This window comes from Gracilinanus agilis, chromosome 5, assembly GCF_016433145.1.
Source record: "Gracilinanus agilis isolate LMUSP501 chromosome 5, AgileGrace, whole genome shotgun sequence".
NCBI lineage: Eukaryota > Metazoa > Chordata > Mammalia > Didelphimorphia > Didelphidae > Gracilinanus > Gracilinanus agilis.
Window position 1 is genome coordinate 228,879,215 of NC_058134.1, and position 18,110 is coordinate 228,897,324.

Sequence of the window (18,110 nt, forward strand, 5' to 3'; positions counted from 1 at the left end):
CTGATAATACACTCTTGGAATTATGGGACTAATGGAACTTGAACTTTCCTGATTTTTTACAACAGATATAATAATACTTAGTCATCACATGCTTGGGATGTACTTTGGAATAATCCTAAGACTGTACCTCTAATATCAGCCATTCTATCTAGAAGTCTCAGGATCTTTTGGAACTCTAACACTGTTACAAAGTGACATTGGTTTATTTACCATTTCATGAATGGACCTATTGGCCATGAAAAGCAATCTTCATAAATTATTCATTTGCTTCCAAATGTGGCTAAAAACTTTAGTTTCAGTTTAGGAAATGAAAATCTAGGTACATTAACTTTCATCTTTTAAAACATCTAGTACTTGGGGGCAGGTAGATGGCTTAGTGGAGATGAGGGGTCCTGGGTTCAAATCTGACCTCAAACACTTCCTAACTGTGAGATCCTAGGAAAGTCACTTCACTCCAGTTGCCTAGCCCTTACTTCTCTTCTGTCTGTACTAAGTATTGATTCTAAGACAGAAGGTAAGAATTCTTTGTTTTTTTTTTTCAGTCTAAGGTATTTATTCTGAGTGCCTTACTCTTTCCATGGAATCAAATTAAATTAAATCATTAACCTTAAATTAAATCTTAAGGGGGGGAGGAGGCAGTGAATAAGTATACTCTACCTACCAAGTGCAATTACACTGTGCTAAATGCTTTACAAATATTATTATACTCGATCCCCTACTGAAAAGTAGATGCAATTATTATCCCTATTTTACAATTGAGGAAACTGAGGTTAAATGGTTTGCCCAGTGTCAGGTAGCTAGTAAGTATATGAATCCAAATTTGAATTCAAGTCTTCCTGACTCTAAGCCCTGACTCTATCCATTGTGCCTCTAGCTGCCTCTAAGTAATAACAAAGTGTTGGTGAGGTGGGAAGAGGAAAGAAAGAATTAAGAGGAATTTTGGCTCCTAGAAAAACACTTACATTTTGTGCTCTCTAATAAGCTCAAATTAAATCAGGCCAATGGGAGTATGAACACAGTGCTAAACACAAAGTAGGTACTCAATATATACTTGGTAATTAATTATAGAGGAGGCAGTTAGGTGGCTCCCTGATAAAGCACTGGGCTTGGAGTTAGGAAGACCTGAGTTCAAATCCAGTCTCAGACATATGCTAACTATGTGACCCTAGGTAAATCATTTCCCCCATTTTGCCTGTTTCCTCATCTATAAAATGAATTGGAGAAGGATGTGGGGCAAACCACTTTGGTATCTTTGCCAAGAAAACATCAAATGGGGTCACGAAGAGTCGGTCATGACTGAAACAAAAACTGAACAGCAGCAACAACAAAATGGGAATAATAATTATTTTAATGTTTTATTTTTCCTCAATTATATGAAAAAAGCAATTTTAACCTTTTTAAAAAAAGTTGAGCCAACTTCTCTCCTTTTCCTCCCTCTTCCCCGAGCTACCAAGCAATCTGATATAGATTTTACATGAGTAATTTGATAATACTAATAATTCTTATAGTATTGATTTCACTGGAGTTTGTGGATCAAATGAAATGCTGGAAATAAATCACTTTACAAACCTTATAGTGGTGTAAAAATTTCAGCTATTATTATTATTGTTTATTACTATTTCTCTCGCCATCTTTTCTCAGGCATATGTGATACACTTCTCTAATCATTTCACTTTGCCCTTTTAGCAGTTAGGTGGACAGAGGGCTAGACCTAAGTCAGGAAGACTAAATTCCTGCCTTAGATACTTTTTAAGTGTGTGATCCTGGGCAAGTGATTTAACTTCTCTCTACCTCAGTTTCCTCATCTGTAAAATGGGAATAATAATACTACTTACCTCATATGGTGAGATGACATACGTAAAGTACTTTGTAAAACTTAAAGTGATATATATATAATTCATATGTAATTGCTACTATTGCTATTATTGCCAGACTGCTTCTCTATTTCCCTTCTTGTCCTAGTTTGCTGAAGGGGCAATCTTTATGGTAACCACTTCTATAATCCAGCTTCTTTCAAGATGCCTTCATTAACTAGTGGAAGGAGAGAAAAAACACTTTTCTGAGCCATTTCCTTTCCAAACATCTGGTTATGAGGACTCTTCCTTTACCCGATTCCCTACCAAAGGCAACTGACCTCTTTGCTAAAAGTAAATACAAATATGTATTTCATTCATTCAGTTCTTTCAGCCTTTTCCCTATTCTCTCTCTGTAGCCTTGAGATTCAGGGTGGTATAAAAGACAGACTAGAATTGGAGTCAGGAATAACTGGATTCAGATTTCATCTGAGATACTTGCTAGCTGTGTGACCATGGGCAGGTCCCTTAACCTCTTCAACTAAGTCATTGGACCTTAGTTTCTTTCTCTGTAGTTTAAAGTTCCATTATCTAATGGGATTCTGGGAAGATGGTGGCTTAGATGGAGCCAATCTTAAAACCTCTGCACCCTACTCCAAAGCTCTGCTTCTGGTTTCTTATCATCCATCCAAGTCTTAGAATCATAAAACCACAGGATAATTGAATAGGACGGGACCATAGAATTCCTCTACCTCAATTTCTTCATTGTACAAATGAGGTAACTAAACTATACTGTTTTGGATTGGAAGGTATTAGAGAACTAATTAGAAGATGATGTCAAAGTCAATCTGTATCACAAGCAGAATCAGGATTTAGTGTTAGAAGAGACTTTAGAAGTCACTTAACTCAATTTGTCTCAGTTTCCGTATCTGTCAAATGAGTTGGAGAAGGAAAAGGCAAACCATTCAAATATATATATGTAGGGGGGCAGCTGGGTAGCTCAGTGGAGTGAGAGTCAGGCCTAGAGACAGGAGGTCCTAGGTTCAAACCCGGCCTCAGCCACTTCCCAGCTGTGTGACCCTGGGCAGGTCACTTGACCCCTATTGCCCACCCTTACCAGTCTTCCACCTATGAGACAATACATCAAAGTACCCTTACCTTCTATCTTAGAATTAATACCATGAATTGGTTCTAAAGCAGTAAAAGCCATAAGGGCTAGGCATTGGAAGTTAAATGACCTGCCCAGAGTCACACAGCTAGGAAATATATGAGGCCAGATTTGAACACAGGACCTCCCACCTCTAGATTGGACTCTAAATCCACTGAGCCACCTAGCTGCCCCCAACCACTTCAGTATCTTTGCCAAAAGAACCCCAAATAGCATTATGAAGAATTGGACATGACTGAAAAATAACTGGACAGAGATTTTAGAAGTATGGTGTATTGGGAAGAATATGGGATTTGGTGTTTGAGAACTTTGGTTTAAATCTTGGCAATTCTTCTACCTTGGCAGCTAGGTGGCACAATGGATAGAATGCTAGATTTGTATTTAGGAAGATCCTGAGTTCAAATCTGGCCTCAGACACTTAATAGCTATGTGTGACCCTGGGCAAGCCACTTAATACTGTTTGCTTAGTTTCCTCACCTGTAAAATGATCTAGAGAAGGAAATGGCAAATTGCCCCAATGTCTTTGCTAAGAAAAGCCCAAATGGGGTGAGGAAGAGTTGGACACAACTGACAAATGATTGAATAACAGTTCTGCTCTCTACCTGTGTGACCTTGAGTAAGTCCTGTAGAGCTTCTTTTTCCTTCTCTATAAATGTGGGGCTTGATGATCTTTTGGGTCCCTCCCAGATCTAAATATTTTGATCTGGGAGTTCCTCTGGTCCAAAGTTCTGCTCTTACAAGAAAGGAAACCAAGGCTTGAAGTCATTTGCTCAAGCTCACATAGCATTTGGACTTAGGTCCTTAGAATCCAAATCTAGGACTCTCTGCACCGTGGCTGTATTTGTTTCATGACAACTTCCTGAAGTCTGGAATGGAATTTTCAAGTGGCGATAGAACCATACCATTTCATAAGGATGCATTTGTTTTTCCTGTTTTTGCAGTTACTGGATTTGATCTGTGGGGCGCGGTCGTTGCCACTGGGGTGGTCTGCACTTTCTACTGTACAATGGTATGTTCACTCCCTATTTCTGTAGGGCCACTACTCAATGGCTATGCAGATTTTAAATTTGTGGTAGCCAGGCATTATTTCTTTTATGAAAGAAAAGTGATTGCCTGTATTTCTTTAATTATATCAGGAGTTTGATGAAGTCATAATTATTTAGGGAAAAAAGTTGATTATTTATTCCTCAAGTTCATGTGATTCTTTGGTGGCAGGAGGGAGGGAAGAGTGGAAGGGAGTAGGTTTAGGGGATGGAAGAGTTTTTTTTTTTACATTGGGTAAGAAATCTTGGAATGTGCTATGCTCTGACCTGATCAGGCAGTGTGCTCCAAGGAATAATCCTGGGTTTGGAGTCAGAAAACCTGAAATCAAATCCTAGCTCTCCCACTGGCCAGATATTTGACCTCAAGCAAGCTACTTATAATAATATGCCTGGTCTCAGTTTCTTCACATGTAAAACAAGATGACTGAACTCAATGTCTTCTTCTTCTTCTCCTCCTCCTTCTCCTCCTCCTCTTCCTTCTCTTCCTCCTCTTTTCTCCCCTCTTCCTCCTTTCCCCCTCCTCCTCCTTTTCCCCTCCCTTCCCCCTCTTCCTCCTCCTCCTCTTTCCTTCCCCCTCCTCTTCCTCCTTCTTTCCCTCCACTCTTCCTTCTCCTCCTCCTCTTTCTTCTTCCCCTTTCTCATCTAAATTGATGGCATGCTCACTCTATTATTACCTTGTCCTCAAACTGATTATGCTTCAAATGAACTCTTCCCCCAACTTTCCTTCACCATTAGAATGGTCATACTGCAAATGTCTTTTTCCCCAATGAAGGGTGGCCTCAAAGCTGTTGTCTGGACAGATGTTTTCCAAGTTGGCATCATGGTAGCAGGATTTGCATCCGTGATCATACAGGCTGTTGTGGTTCAAGGTGGGATTAACAATATTCTAAATGATTCCTATCATGGAGGAAGACTGAACTTCTGGGAGTAAGTTTCCATTTATCCTTTGTGTTGGTGCTGGTGTTATATGTTATCAGTCAATCAGAACACAGAACAAATTTTCAGTAGAACCATGGTGGCATTTTAAATAGTCATTAAGGATGACATGCAAGTAGAAGATGGCAAAGGATCATTTCAGTCAGATATGGCACATTTGATCTTTAATCATATTCAATATATTACAAAGAATACTGGTCTTGGAATCAGGAGAGACAAGAATTCAAATTCCACTTTCATCATTTATTAGCTGTAAGCCTGTGGGTGAGTCTCAACCTCTCTGATACTCCATTTCCTTATTCCGTAATAAGGGGATAATATCAGTTGTTAGTGACTAAAAGATGCCGCTTGGCACAATGATTAGAAGACTGGTCTTGGAGGCAGGTACACACGGCTTCAAGTATTGCCTCTAACACATACAAACTAGCTGTGGGATCCCTGGCAAGACTCTCAAACTTGAAGTTTACCACATGCCTCCTAGAAATGGAAAGTGTTGGGGCGGGGAAACTATGTAAAACCAAGAAGGCAACAAACATTTATTAAACTCTCCTGTGTGCTAAGGACTTTACAATTATTCTCTCATTAGATTCTCACAAAAACCTGGGAGATAGGGGCTATTATTAATATCCTCCCTTATTAGATAAGGAAACATAGGCAAACAGCGTGAAATGATTTACCCGAGGTCATACATACATTAAGTGTCTGAGGCCAGATTTGAACTCACATCTTCCTGACTCTAGGCCTGCTGCTCTATCCATTTTTCTACCTAGCGCATTAATATCTTTAGAGCTCTGAATTACTGGTCCAGCCATTCTGGAAAGCACTTTGGTATACCATGTCGTCCCCAGGTTACCAAACTGGACATACCTTTTGACTCAATTATGCCTCTAGTAGGTCTATACCCCTAGAAAAATGAAGGCTCTCAATCCACTGAGCCATCAAGCTGTGCCCCCAATGTTCTTTCCACTGTTCAATAGCGTCTCCTTGCATGGCATGTGTCTATCTGTGCTACTTTAAAGGTGCCGGAACACTAGAACCTTAAACCGCATTCTCATAGAGAAGGTGCTGAAATTTGGGAATGTATCTGTCTAGGGGCCAAGAGAAGGCTCAAATGTATAAATATGACAATTCTGTATCAATCATAATGATAATCAATACAATAATAATGATAGCTGATATTTATATAGTACTCTAAGGTTCTTTAAAAAGTATTTTTAAAAAGCAGATAGACTATAATTTTGAAGAAGAGGCAGCAAAGGTGTGGAAGATGATGACTGGCATTGAATCATTAACAATTGTGCTTTGAATCTAGTCATTCAACAGTTTTGTTGTTTTTTAACCCTTACCTTCTGTCTTAGGCAAGGGCAAGGGTTAAGTCACATAGCCAGGAAGATTTGAACCCAGGTCCTCTTCGTTCCATGCCTGGTGCTCTATCCACTGGGTTATCTAGCTTCACCTCAACTAGTTCTTTTTTTTTTTTTTTAATTTTTTAACCCTTAACTTCTGTGTATTGGCTCCTTGGTGGAAGAGTGGTAAGGGTGGGCAATGGGGGTCAAGTGACTTGCCCAGGGTCACATAGCTGGGAAGTGTCTGAGGATAGATTTGAACCTAGGATCTCTGGTCTCCAGGCCTGGCTCTCAACCCACTGAGCTACCCAGCTGCCCTGACTCAACTAGCTCTTAAGCAAACTAATTGTATCATCATCTAGGCTATCTTTTGTAAGGTGGAAAAGAGGGAGAAAAGAAGAATTTAAGTGCCTACAGATATCATCCCCTTTGATCCTCATAACCCTGTGAATGAAGTAGGTGCTGTTTTGATAGCCATTTTACATCTGAGGAAACAGACAAAACAAAAATCAAATTATTTGACTGAGGTCATAGTGCTAGTGGGGAGGCCTGAGTTCAAATGTGACCTCAGGGACAGACCAGTTATATGACCCGGGCAAACCACTTAACCCTGTTTGCCTCAGTTTTCTCATCTGTAAAATGAACTGGAGTAGAAAATGGCAAACTATTGCAGTATCTCTGTCGAAAAACCCCAAATGGAGTCATGAAGCATTGGGCATAATGAAAAAACTAAACATCCTGCTGCTAAGAGGTATCTGAGTCCAAATTTGAACTCAGGACTTCATGAGTTTCAGACCCAGTGTTCCATTTCATCACCTAGGTGCCAGTAGGGGGCACACACCTTAAAGAGAACAGAGGATTTCTCCGCGTTCACATACCTAATATGTGTCAGAGATAAGATTTGAAACCAGACTTCTCCTGATTTCAATTCCATTACTTTTTCAACTGTCAAAGATAAATCAATATTAATTAAGTTCTCTGTGTTTTAGGCACAAAACTGCCAGAAGTGATTTTAGTTATTTTAATAGCAGTAGTCAAATATTTCTTCCTATTGGAAGAGAGATAGAGAATGAGACAAAGAGAGAGAGACATAGAAAAACACCATCCAAAATGGCAAAGCCTTCCTTTTGCCTTTAGACATATCTGCAGGCTACACCAATACAATTCGAGGGAGCAATCTTCAACTGGGGAAAAATAATGATATACTGAAATAGGGTTTGGGATAATATTCCAGAACAATAGTCAGTACTAGATTTTTTTCTTGACTTTTTCTTAGCAATTACAAGAATATCTTCCTAGGAATCAACAAATTCAATCTTTCTGATTGGAGAAAAGTGTGTCTTTAGGGTATGGGGAAGAAAAGGATCTTAACAAAATAAGAGGCACTCTGTTCAAAATTTATTTTCCACCCTTAATCCATTTCCTTAAAAAGGCCCTTTGCCTTCAACTTAAAATCCATCTTTCTTGAGAGAAGGGGGAGGAGAGAAAGTCTGGAGAGGACTTTTTTTATTTTTTATTTTTTTATATTTTTATTTTTATTTTGAGTATTTTCCCATAGTTACTTGTTTCATGTTCTTTCTGGAGAGGACTTTTAAACCAAAGAAATATTATTTCTTAATAATTTCAGTTAAACTAAAAGGGAGATTGGTAAAGATACTTTTGTGGTTCCCCTATTTTGTGCCAATAGAATAATTATTTGAAGCATAATCTATATTTGTACATTCCAGATCTTAATTTTGTACCTGCTAAACAATGACAAAATATGTCTTTAGTTGGTTCAAAAAAGTTGTTATCTGTCTTTTCAGTTAATTTAGAAAAAGAATGAGTATGAGAATTTATTTTTCATATACTATATTAATTCCTATATATCCAGGAGAATTGCTGTGTATTCCTGAGTCTGGGATCTAGGTTAGAAATACCATCCAGTGGGCTGCTTTTTGCATTTTCTTTGTCCTTGGAATCCCAAAGAATGTCTTCCTTTTGAAAGGAATTTGGTTAATAAGTGAAGGAGACAAAGGTTCTTTTCCTGTCCAGGGGACTAGCCACCCCTTAGTCCCGGGGAAGGACTGAGGGTCTGATGGACCACCTTCTAAGTAACCCTCACCAATTAAAGATGTCTTGGGGTGGTCAGGGGAGGGGCTGAATAATGAGCTCCTAAAAATCTGTCTATCTGACTGCCTAACCTATCTGGGGTTGTTCCTGGTTATGAGAGACAACTATGGAAACCTAGATAGCCAATAAATCTGATATAATCAACAAACTCATATTCTCACCCCCAAATCAGTCTCTTGAGGTAATTTTAATTGTAAGATGATTGACACTGTGAGGTGGCAAGAACTATTCCAGTGATTCCCAGAGTGGGTGCTACCGCCCCCTTGGGGGGTGCTGCAGCAATCCAGGTGAGCGGTGATGGCCACAGGTGCATTTATCTTTCCTATTAATTGCTATTAAAATTTAAAAAAAATTAATTTCCAGGGGGCTAAGTAATATTTTTTCTGGAAAGGGGGCGGGAGGCCAAAAAAGTTTGGGAACCACCGAACTATTATATATGTTATAACAGTGCACTTTGAGGTACTGAATGTAATGCAGTGACAACATGCACAATTCAAACATATTTGAGTGTCTTTCAATGATTGTTTAGTCATTTTTCAGTCTTGACTGACTCTTCATGAACCCATTGGGGTTTTCTTGGCAAAGATAGTCGGGTGGTTTGCCATTTCCTTCTCCAGCTCATTTTACAGATGAGGAAACAAGCAAACAGGTTAAGTGGCTTGCCCAGGATCCCACAGCTAATTAGTGACTCAGGCCAGATTTGAACTCATGAAGATGAGTCTTTGTGACTTTAGGCCTGGGCACTTTATCCATTTTGCTACCCAGCTTCCCATTTGAATCATTAGCCACCCCTTTGGACGTAACAGTCCAAAATGGGAGGACGGTCAAATATCAAAGCAATTGAACTTTATTAGGCTGGGCAATTGACCAGCAGATGGAACAGATATTCTGAACCTATATAGTGATTCTATTAATGTGACTAGAACTCTTATTTGGAGAATATACTTATTTATTCAATCCAACAACTCATCTTAATTCTTACAACTGTCCCATCAGCTCAACTTTCTGAGCACCCTGTAGCTGGATGGGTGTGAAGGATACAAAGTCTTAGTAGACCCCCCTTTTCATCTAGACATTCGGCATTATTCCCGAGGCACATACTGTTAAGTAACTAGGCTCCCTTCAGGGGTTGCATTGCCATTTGTCATGCATATTTCCAAGCATCCCCAGCCTTGGTCTAGATTCACATTGTGGGGTCTTTAGCCTGGAAAGTGCATCATGAGAAGCTACACTCTCAATCTGAGAAACTCCAGTGATAATTTCACGGCCAGAGGTCAGAAGGAATTCCTGATTCTTTGATCTGTTAAGCCCACATTGATGACTCACTGCTGGGCATTCAAGGAATTCTGAACCTCAGATGATTGCTCAGTCTACATTGGAGTTTTTATATATAATATATGTGTATGTATATAATACTTGTGTATATAAAACATGTATATATAACATCTATATAATATGTACATATTATTTATACAGATACACACATATATTTATATATATTTATATATACATTTATATATAAAATGTAATTCTAAATATAGCCTGCTAGACAATTTTTAGCTGGGAGCTAGGTAGTACAGTGGATAGAGCACCAAGCATGAACTCAGGAAGACTCAGCTCCCTGAGTTCATATCTGACCTCAGACTTTTACTTGTAGTGTGACCCTGGGCAAGTCACTTTACCCTGTTTACCTCAGTTGCCTCATCTTTAAAATGACTTGGAGAAGGAAATGGCAAACCATTCCAGGATTTCCGCCAAGAAAACTCCAAATGAGGTCACCAAGAATCAGACATGACTGAAAGCCCTTAAGAACAGCAACTCATTGATGAAGACAGTAGAGTGTTCATGGTGCTGCCTAGTATAGACATGATGCAGCCTTCTTCTCAGACTTCTCTGGAGCTGATTGAATTGGTTCCCGTGATAAGGAAGACACTAAATGCACGAGCTCTAGGCCTTTTTAAAAGGTCTTTCTTTACATTCTAGATTGGATATGGTGTCGTTGGTTTTATCACAGAAATAGCCATTTACACACACCTTCCCTCTCTAAATAGTCAGGACAGTCTGCTGTGTCAATCAGCCAGGAATGGTCTTTGAGCAGTAAGAGCACTGGGAAGCAAGAGGTTGTCGAAGTAATTTTAAAATCCCTAGCACAGTTTTTACAGCATTTACCTTATATTCTGTTTTTAGCTTCTGTAATAAAATAGCAATGGGATGCCATCTCAGAGCATCAGTCCCAGGAGCTATGACTATAATCAGTTACCTTAGAGGGTGCAGCAACATCATCATTAAGAACAATGTGTCCTTCGTAGTAACAACCTGTCCGGCATTCATTCATTACATTGTATATACCAGTGCTCACAGTTGATACTTCCTATAAACGCACAGATTTCTGGCCATTTAGATAGGAAGAGATAATTCAAGGAATATGTAGCCGGCTGCTCCCAAAGAACAATACATCCATAAATCTCCGCTGAACCTTTCACTCAGTTCCTTCCAGAAGAGCATTTTGTTTGTTTGTTTGTTTCCTTTAAACCCAGACCCTTGCCTTCTGTCTTAGAATCAATACTGTGTATTGGTTCCAAGGCAGAAGAGAGGTCAGGGCTAGGCAGTGGGGATTAAGGGACTTGCCCAGGGTCTCACAACTAGGGAGTGTCTCAGATCTTCAGTAATTGACAGTCTTTTTGTCCACACACAAAAAATAGACACAAGACTATGAGATATTGGCTTTGCTCTTGGTGGCTGTTGAGTAGTATAGCCAGTCTGTTGTGTTTTTGACTTAGACTTGACAGGAGCAAAAGTGAAGTATTCATGAAGTCAGTAGGGAGAGCCTGGCTTTTGCTGTCCATTGGTAAATCTGGTTACAAATGATCTTTCAGCAATTACCTTTGTAATTACTTTTGAGTCTATTTTAGCAATAGGATAAATGTCAACTCATGGGGCAGCTAGATGGATGGAAAAAGTAATGAATAAAATGTTAAAATAATTTGGAGTTAATATCCTAGAATATTAATCATGTTGTTGTTGTTGTTGTTCTGTCACGTCTGTCTCTACGTGACCTTGTTATGTGGTGAGAGAACCAGTCTGATCGGTGAAGGGTCCACACCTAAGGAATTACAAAAACACCCCAATTAATTAGAAGAGATTTTTTAGCAAGATGGTTCGAGGCAGGCTTGCAGGAAGAAGCCTGCCCACCTAAAGCAACAAAAGATGAAGTTTATATTGGTTTCGCCAGAGAGCGGGTACATGACAGAAAACTAGAAGGAGGCAGGAGAGCTTGAGGAAAGGGCACATGTGACTTCAGTGACATTGGGAATAAGCCTGGGGCTGATATATGACCTTCAGAGCAGGTGATGTTAGGGATGGGATCTAGGGTTGTCTCAGGGGAAGGGCCTGAGGTGGACAAAGTTGTCTACCAGTGAGATATGCAGATCTAAAAAGCATGGAACGCTTGAGCTAGTCTTTATCCATTTATTGGTGGCCGTCAGGGAGGGTCTTCTCTGGCTGGGTTACATTCTAGAGGTCCAAAGATCTGGGTCTCTGATCTTTCTGATCTCCAGGGACCCTCCATACCCCCAACTCAATCCACAGACCATATTATCCATGGGGTTTTCTAGGCAAAGATACTAAAGTGGTTTGCCATTTGTTCTTCAATAGATAAAGGTAAGAACAGAGTTTAAGTGACTTGCCCAGGTTCACACATCTCAGAAGTATCTGAGATCAAACTTGAATTCAGGTCTTCCTGGCTCCAAGTCCAGCATTTTATCCACTGAGCCACACTGTTAGCCCCTTCATAAATAAGCTAGCATAGGTAACAGCCAGCCAGGTATCCACTCAAGAGTGTGATACACCTTATCAATAGGTAATGGGCATGTATATTTCATAAACCCACATATATATACATATATATATATATATATGAAGGGATATAAATAAATAAAATAAGGAAGATATATATAATAGAGAAGTGATATATATGTGTATATATACACATACATATATACATACATGCAAATATATTAGGTAGTATAGTGGTACAGTGGATAGAGTGCTGGACCTGAAGTCAAAAAGACTCAGTTTCCCAAGTTCAAATTTGGTCTTAGGCGTTTATTAGCTGTGTAGTCCTGGGCAAGTCATTTCACTTTGTTTGACTCAGTTTTCTCATTTGTAAAATGATCTGGAGGAGGAAATGGCAAAACCACTCCAGTATCTTTGCCAAAGGGTGTCTCACACACACACGCACATACACACACACATTCAGAGATATCCTCCAGAACTAAATGACTGAGAGAGTTTGAGTAAGATTAGGTAGAACATAGACAGGCTTACAAAGCGGTCTTGAGGAGGGTGAAATAGAGCAGGCAGAAAGAAAGTACATTTTTAGGAAAAGGAGAGAGATGCTTAAATATTACCAAAAAATTTAGCATAACTATTTACACCAGACTAAAGAAAACAGGATCTTCTTTATAAGTCTGTAAATTAACATTTGTTAAACTCCTCTTATGCCTTATTAGACAGAGTAAAGAGAAAGCAACTGTTCAAAGGCCTGAGTTTTCTTTGTAATTTAAAAATGATTTGTAAAAATGGGGTACTGTACTAGTCATTCAATACACTGTGTTATACAGAAAAAGAAAGAAACATAATTAATAGCAAATAAAACACATTATGGAGTCACTAGTGTTCAGTGCTTTCTTTGGGGGGAGGGCAAGGATTTTAAAAAGACAGGAGGCATTCTTTGTTCAAAGTTTAGTTTCCATCTTTAATCTGTTTCCTTAAGGAAGGCCTTTTGTTCTCAACGGACTGGTCACCTTTCCAAGAGAAGAAGGGGGTAGCTAGGTGGCCCAGTGGATAGAGAGTCAGGATTGGAGAGTGAAAGGTCCTGGGTTCAAATTTGCACTTGGGCATTTCTTAGCTAGTTGTGTGGCCCTGGGCAAATCACTTAACCCCAGTTGTCTACCCCTTGCCTCTCTTTTACCTTGCAACCAATGCTTATCAGTTCTAAGATGGAAGGTGGTATGGATGGAAAAAAATTTAATTAGGAAATATTTTAAAAAATAAAATTTTAAAAATAAAAAAAAACTTAGTTGATTTGCCTTCTGCAGGGGTCCTTATGTGTGCAGCTTAACATTTATATTTAAGTTTGACACCATTGTTTAGTCCAATCGCTTCATTTTGTGGAAGAAAACTCAGAAACACTGATATTCATGAGTATCTATGTAAAATCAAGTACTCTTCTTCTGCTAATGTCTTGAAATTCAAAAGAAGAACTTTTTATTTCATAGACCTTAAATGTGAAATGTTTCCACAGTGTTGGTTTTTAGTTTGACAGGCTGACATTCTCTCTCCCTTTTTCTTTTCTATTTAGCTTCAATCCAAGTCCTTTGCAAAGACATAGTTTTTGGACAATCATTATTGGCGGGACCTTCACGTGGACCTCCATCTATGGTGTTAACCAATCCCAAGTCCAGCGGTACATTGCCTGCAAAAACAGATTCCATGCAAAACTGTAAGAAAAATTCCATTCTACATGTCAATATCTTTAAGTATCCTTCAATCTTTACCAAAGACTAATCTTTTTATATAATTATTTTATATGGCGACGACATGATGATAAAGACAATGACGAGAGGCAGATTGCCGTAGGTAGTGGTTCTCAATAATTGTTGTTGTTCTGAGAATCTCTTTTCAACGACAACAAAAATATGTTGTGAACCTCTGGATTAATTTAATATTCTATTCATCACATTCTTTTAGATTTGTTTGTTGTTTACAACAATTACATCGATAAATTTTACATCCACAGCTCCAAATTGAAATCCATATAATAGAATTATAATTATAAAATATGTAATTATGATGTGGGCATGGTGAAATTAGGGTCTCATCCAAAGAATTTGATAGCTCAGACTGGCTCCATGGAGAGGAAACAAGCTTTATTAGAGTTGGCCAATCATCTAGCAAGCCCATGAGGAGGTGGGATGAATGACCTGAGAAGGGAAAGATCTGAAACTGGGGACCCTTTTTTACTAATTATTAAATCCTGTCCAATCATCCTTGTAGCTCAAGTCCTATGGAGAAAGGTATGAGTGTAGCTTCTAGCCACCCTGTCCTCCTCTTTGGGCAGCAGGAAGGTCCTAGAAAGACTTCTTTATCGGAATTCCCTAGATCCCAAAATAAACACATTCTCAGGCTATCATGTCAAGATAGCCCCCTTCCCCCTGCACCTCTTAAGTGGACACACTTCACTATCAGGATAGATAAGCTCTCTGCTCCTTTACAAACTTTACCATTCCATTCAGCGTGCATCCCCATATTTGCTGGAATGTCAGTGGCAAATGTTCATATCATAGACAATTCCTTGGAAGGAGTTCCTTAAAAGATAGTTCAAGAATCTTTTGATTATCAGGATCAAGTGAGGCATGAAATTGGGAGTTTGCGCCACTCCCATGTGTCCTCTGCTGCATGGAGGATGCCCTAGACAGAGACCAAATAAAGGGATCATTCCTGTTCTTTGAACATCTGGTTCCGAACAGACACAACTATTTTATAGTGCCTTTTGTTTTAAAAAATTGACTTCCCCATGGTGAATAAAGTACTGCATGGAGAGTAAGGAAGGCATGAGTTTGAATCCTGCTGTGAATACTTTCTAGCTATGGGATCCTGGGCAAATCATAATGTCTCTAGACTTCAATTGCCTTCAAAGTGGGAGTAATAGTTGTAGAACATCCTTTCCAATGTTGTTATAAAGATCGAAAAATGTATTCAATCCGTTTCCAAAGCTACAGCTGTCACCTTTATTATTTTTTTTTTCTCGACCTTTGATTTCTTCAGTATGGTCAACTCTGGGTATGGAAAACTCATTACACCAATGCAATTAGCAACTTCTCAGGCACTTAGAGTGACCTAGGGCTAGGGAGGCCGTGATTTGCCCAGTGTTACATAGGTATTATGGGTCAAAGGCAACACTCAACCCCAGGTCTTCCTGTCTCTTAATCTCCAGCATCTCCATTCTCTACATCAGTGGTTCTCCTTACTTTCTCACCCCCAGGGAGGTTTCTTTCATAGCTATTTTAAACATTCAAGATGTTAAGATATTTTTGGAGACAATAATGTATTGGAAATGATCTCTCGGGAACACAGTAAATCTTTTGGACAATTTTACAATAAAAACAGTTTTCATAAGACCATAGATGTAGAAAGTTCAAAACCCATCCAATTCAACCTCCTCAGCTGAGGAATTTCCCACAGATGAGAAAAGTGAGAATAGGGAGGTTAAGTGATTTTTTCAAGGTGAACAGGTAATAATAATAATATTAGCTGGCATTTTGATAGTGCTTTATGGTTTGCAAAATGTCTTACAAATATTATCTCATTTGATCCTTACAATTCTGGGACGTAGGTACTGTTATCACCCTCCATTTTATGGAAGAGGAAACTGAGGCAGAATTCAAGTGATTCCCCAAAGCTTACAAAGCTACTAAATCTCTGAGTCTCGATTTGAATTTAGATCTTCCTGACCCTAGTCCAGAGCTCCATCCTCTGTGCCATCTAGTTGTACTTTTTCTACATTCCTCCCCAAGAGATGTTTTCTAAAAATCTGTTGAGTATAAATGACTGATTCATTAACTGTCTGTTTATTCCATTTAGGTCTCTTTATATAAATCTCATAGGACTCTGGGCAATTCTCACCTGTGCAGTATTCTGTGGGCTTGCCCTTTATTCAAGGTACCATGACTGTGATCCTTGGACAGCGAAGAAAGTGACGGCCCCTGACCAGGTTCAGTACTATTGTTTTCTTTTAACTGCCTTAGATGAACTAACCAAGATTATAATATGACTTCTTTGTTTTATTTCATTTTTTACAGAATTTGACCTTAACAAACATCAAATTGAAAGGAACATTTCCATATGCATATTAGAGCAGAAAAAAGAGGATCATAGTGAGCCTGCTAATCTTTCTTATGTTCAGCCTCTTTTTGAGCTCCTTTGACAACTTCTGCATATCATGTGGGCACTTACATGAACTCCTAGGAACATTTGGCAAACTTACTTGGTAGAAGTTATAGGGGGATGAAGAACTCTAGACCCAAAATGAAGAGTAAAAACATGCAGAAAAAATTTAAGAACATATGAAAATAAGGAGAAATATTTCTGTTTGAATAACTAAATTAGATACAGTTCAGTAATAAGTCCTAAAGTTCAGATTGAGTAGGAGTGGAAAAACTGGCAAATGTCTCTCACCTCTGTTTAGTTGGTAATGGAAATCTTATTTTTAACCCTATTTTTTGTCTTGGTATTAAAACAGTTTTAGTTCCAAGGCAAAAGAGCTGTCAGGGGTAGGGCAGTTGGGGTGAAGTGACTTGCCCAGGGTCACACAACTAGAAAGTGTTAGAAGCCATATTTGAAACCAGGATCTCTGGTCTCCAGGCTTGGCACTGAGTCACCTTGCTGCCTCATGGAAGTCTTTTGAAAAGAAGTGATCTCTGGCCCAATCTGATCTCTCCTGGGCATCATAATCTGAGTTACAGCATTGTTTTAAAAAAAAAATTACAAAGCATTAGAAAAGTATTTGTGGTTTTTATTAGAACTAATTTCTGAACTGTCTGTTTAATGAGTAGATTCATAATGATGATGAAATTGGCCCATTCCAGCAATGTTCACTAAATTCTAACTTTGAAAATAGTAGTGAATCAAATGGGACCAGTTCAATCATATGTTAGCACGACACATTTTCATAAAATACCCTCTTTGGAAATTTTAATTTATGACATCTTTGACAATTCTTTTTCCAATGCAAATTAAATTTTCCAATGCAAAACAACATCTACTTTAATTAATATTAAAAAAAACAAAATATCTCTTCTTTTACAACTAGAGGCTTCTGTGAAAATTGAAAAGTTTTCATATTATTTGACATTATTAGAGTTTATCTCAAGTTAGTTATATGGAGGTATATATATGCATACTCATGCACATATACACACATGTACATGTATTCTGTGTATCTATATAGGTATATACATATGTAGTTTTAATTGACCTGGTTTCTCAAGATAAACTCTACTGATGTTAAATAATAGGAAAAATTTATATGTGCATGTAAACACATATATGTATATACATTTATGTGTGTGTATATATGTAGTTTAATTCAGCTATCTACTTGACAGTGACTTCATTGATTCAACGTCTGGATCCGGCTCTTTTTACCAAGGAAATTAAAAGAATACTTGATATTGATATAATGCTTTGGGGTTTACAAAGGATTTCATTTTAAAAACTTATGATGGTGACAAGCACAAATATTATATTATATTACATATATTATACCCATTTTATAGATGAGGAAACTGTAACTCAGTGACTTAACCATATTCCCATAGGTATTAAGTAGCAGAATCTGAACTCAGGTCTCCTGACTCCAAGTCCAGGGGGTCTAATCACTATATTATGATGTAATAATGAAAACTATTAAAGAAACAATTTTACGAAAAAATTATCTAGTATTGAAGGATTTTAATCAAACTATGGCATTAAACATGGTCTAATTTTCAATGGAAACTGCTTAGTATTCTGTTCGAAGTCTTGAAGAAAATTGTGTTTTTTCAGAAGTATCATTTCTTCCTCCCTCCCTCCCTCCCTTCCTTCCTTCCTTCCTTCCTTCCTTCCTTCCTTCCTTCCTTCCTTCCTTCCTTCCTTCCTTCCTTCCTTCCTT

General features: G+C 38.4%; 1 protein-coding gene across 1 annotated transcript in view; it reads left to right on the forward strand.

Annotated features, from left to right (window-relative positions):
- LOC123249137 (sodium-coupled monocarboxylate transporter 1-like) overlaps positions 1 to 18,110 on the forward strand; it is a 54,680-nt gene that overhangs the window by 13,960 nt on the left and 22,610 nt on the right. Inside the window, 4 exon segments of the mRNA XM_044678124.1 lie at positions 3,903 to 3,970; positions 4,777 to 4,931; positions 13,761 to 13,901; positions 16,043 to 16,185. Coding sequence (XP_044534059.1) covers positions 3,903 to 3,970; positions 4,777 to 4,931; positions 13,761 to 13,901; positions 16,043 to 16,185 — 507 coding nt within the window.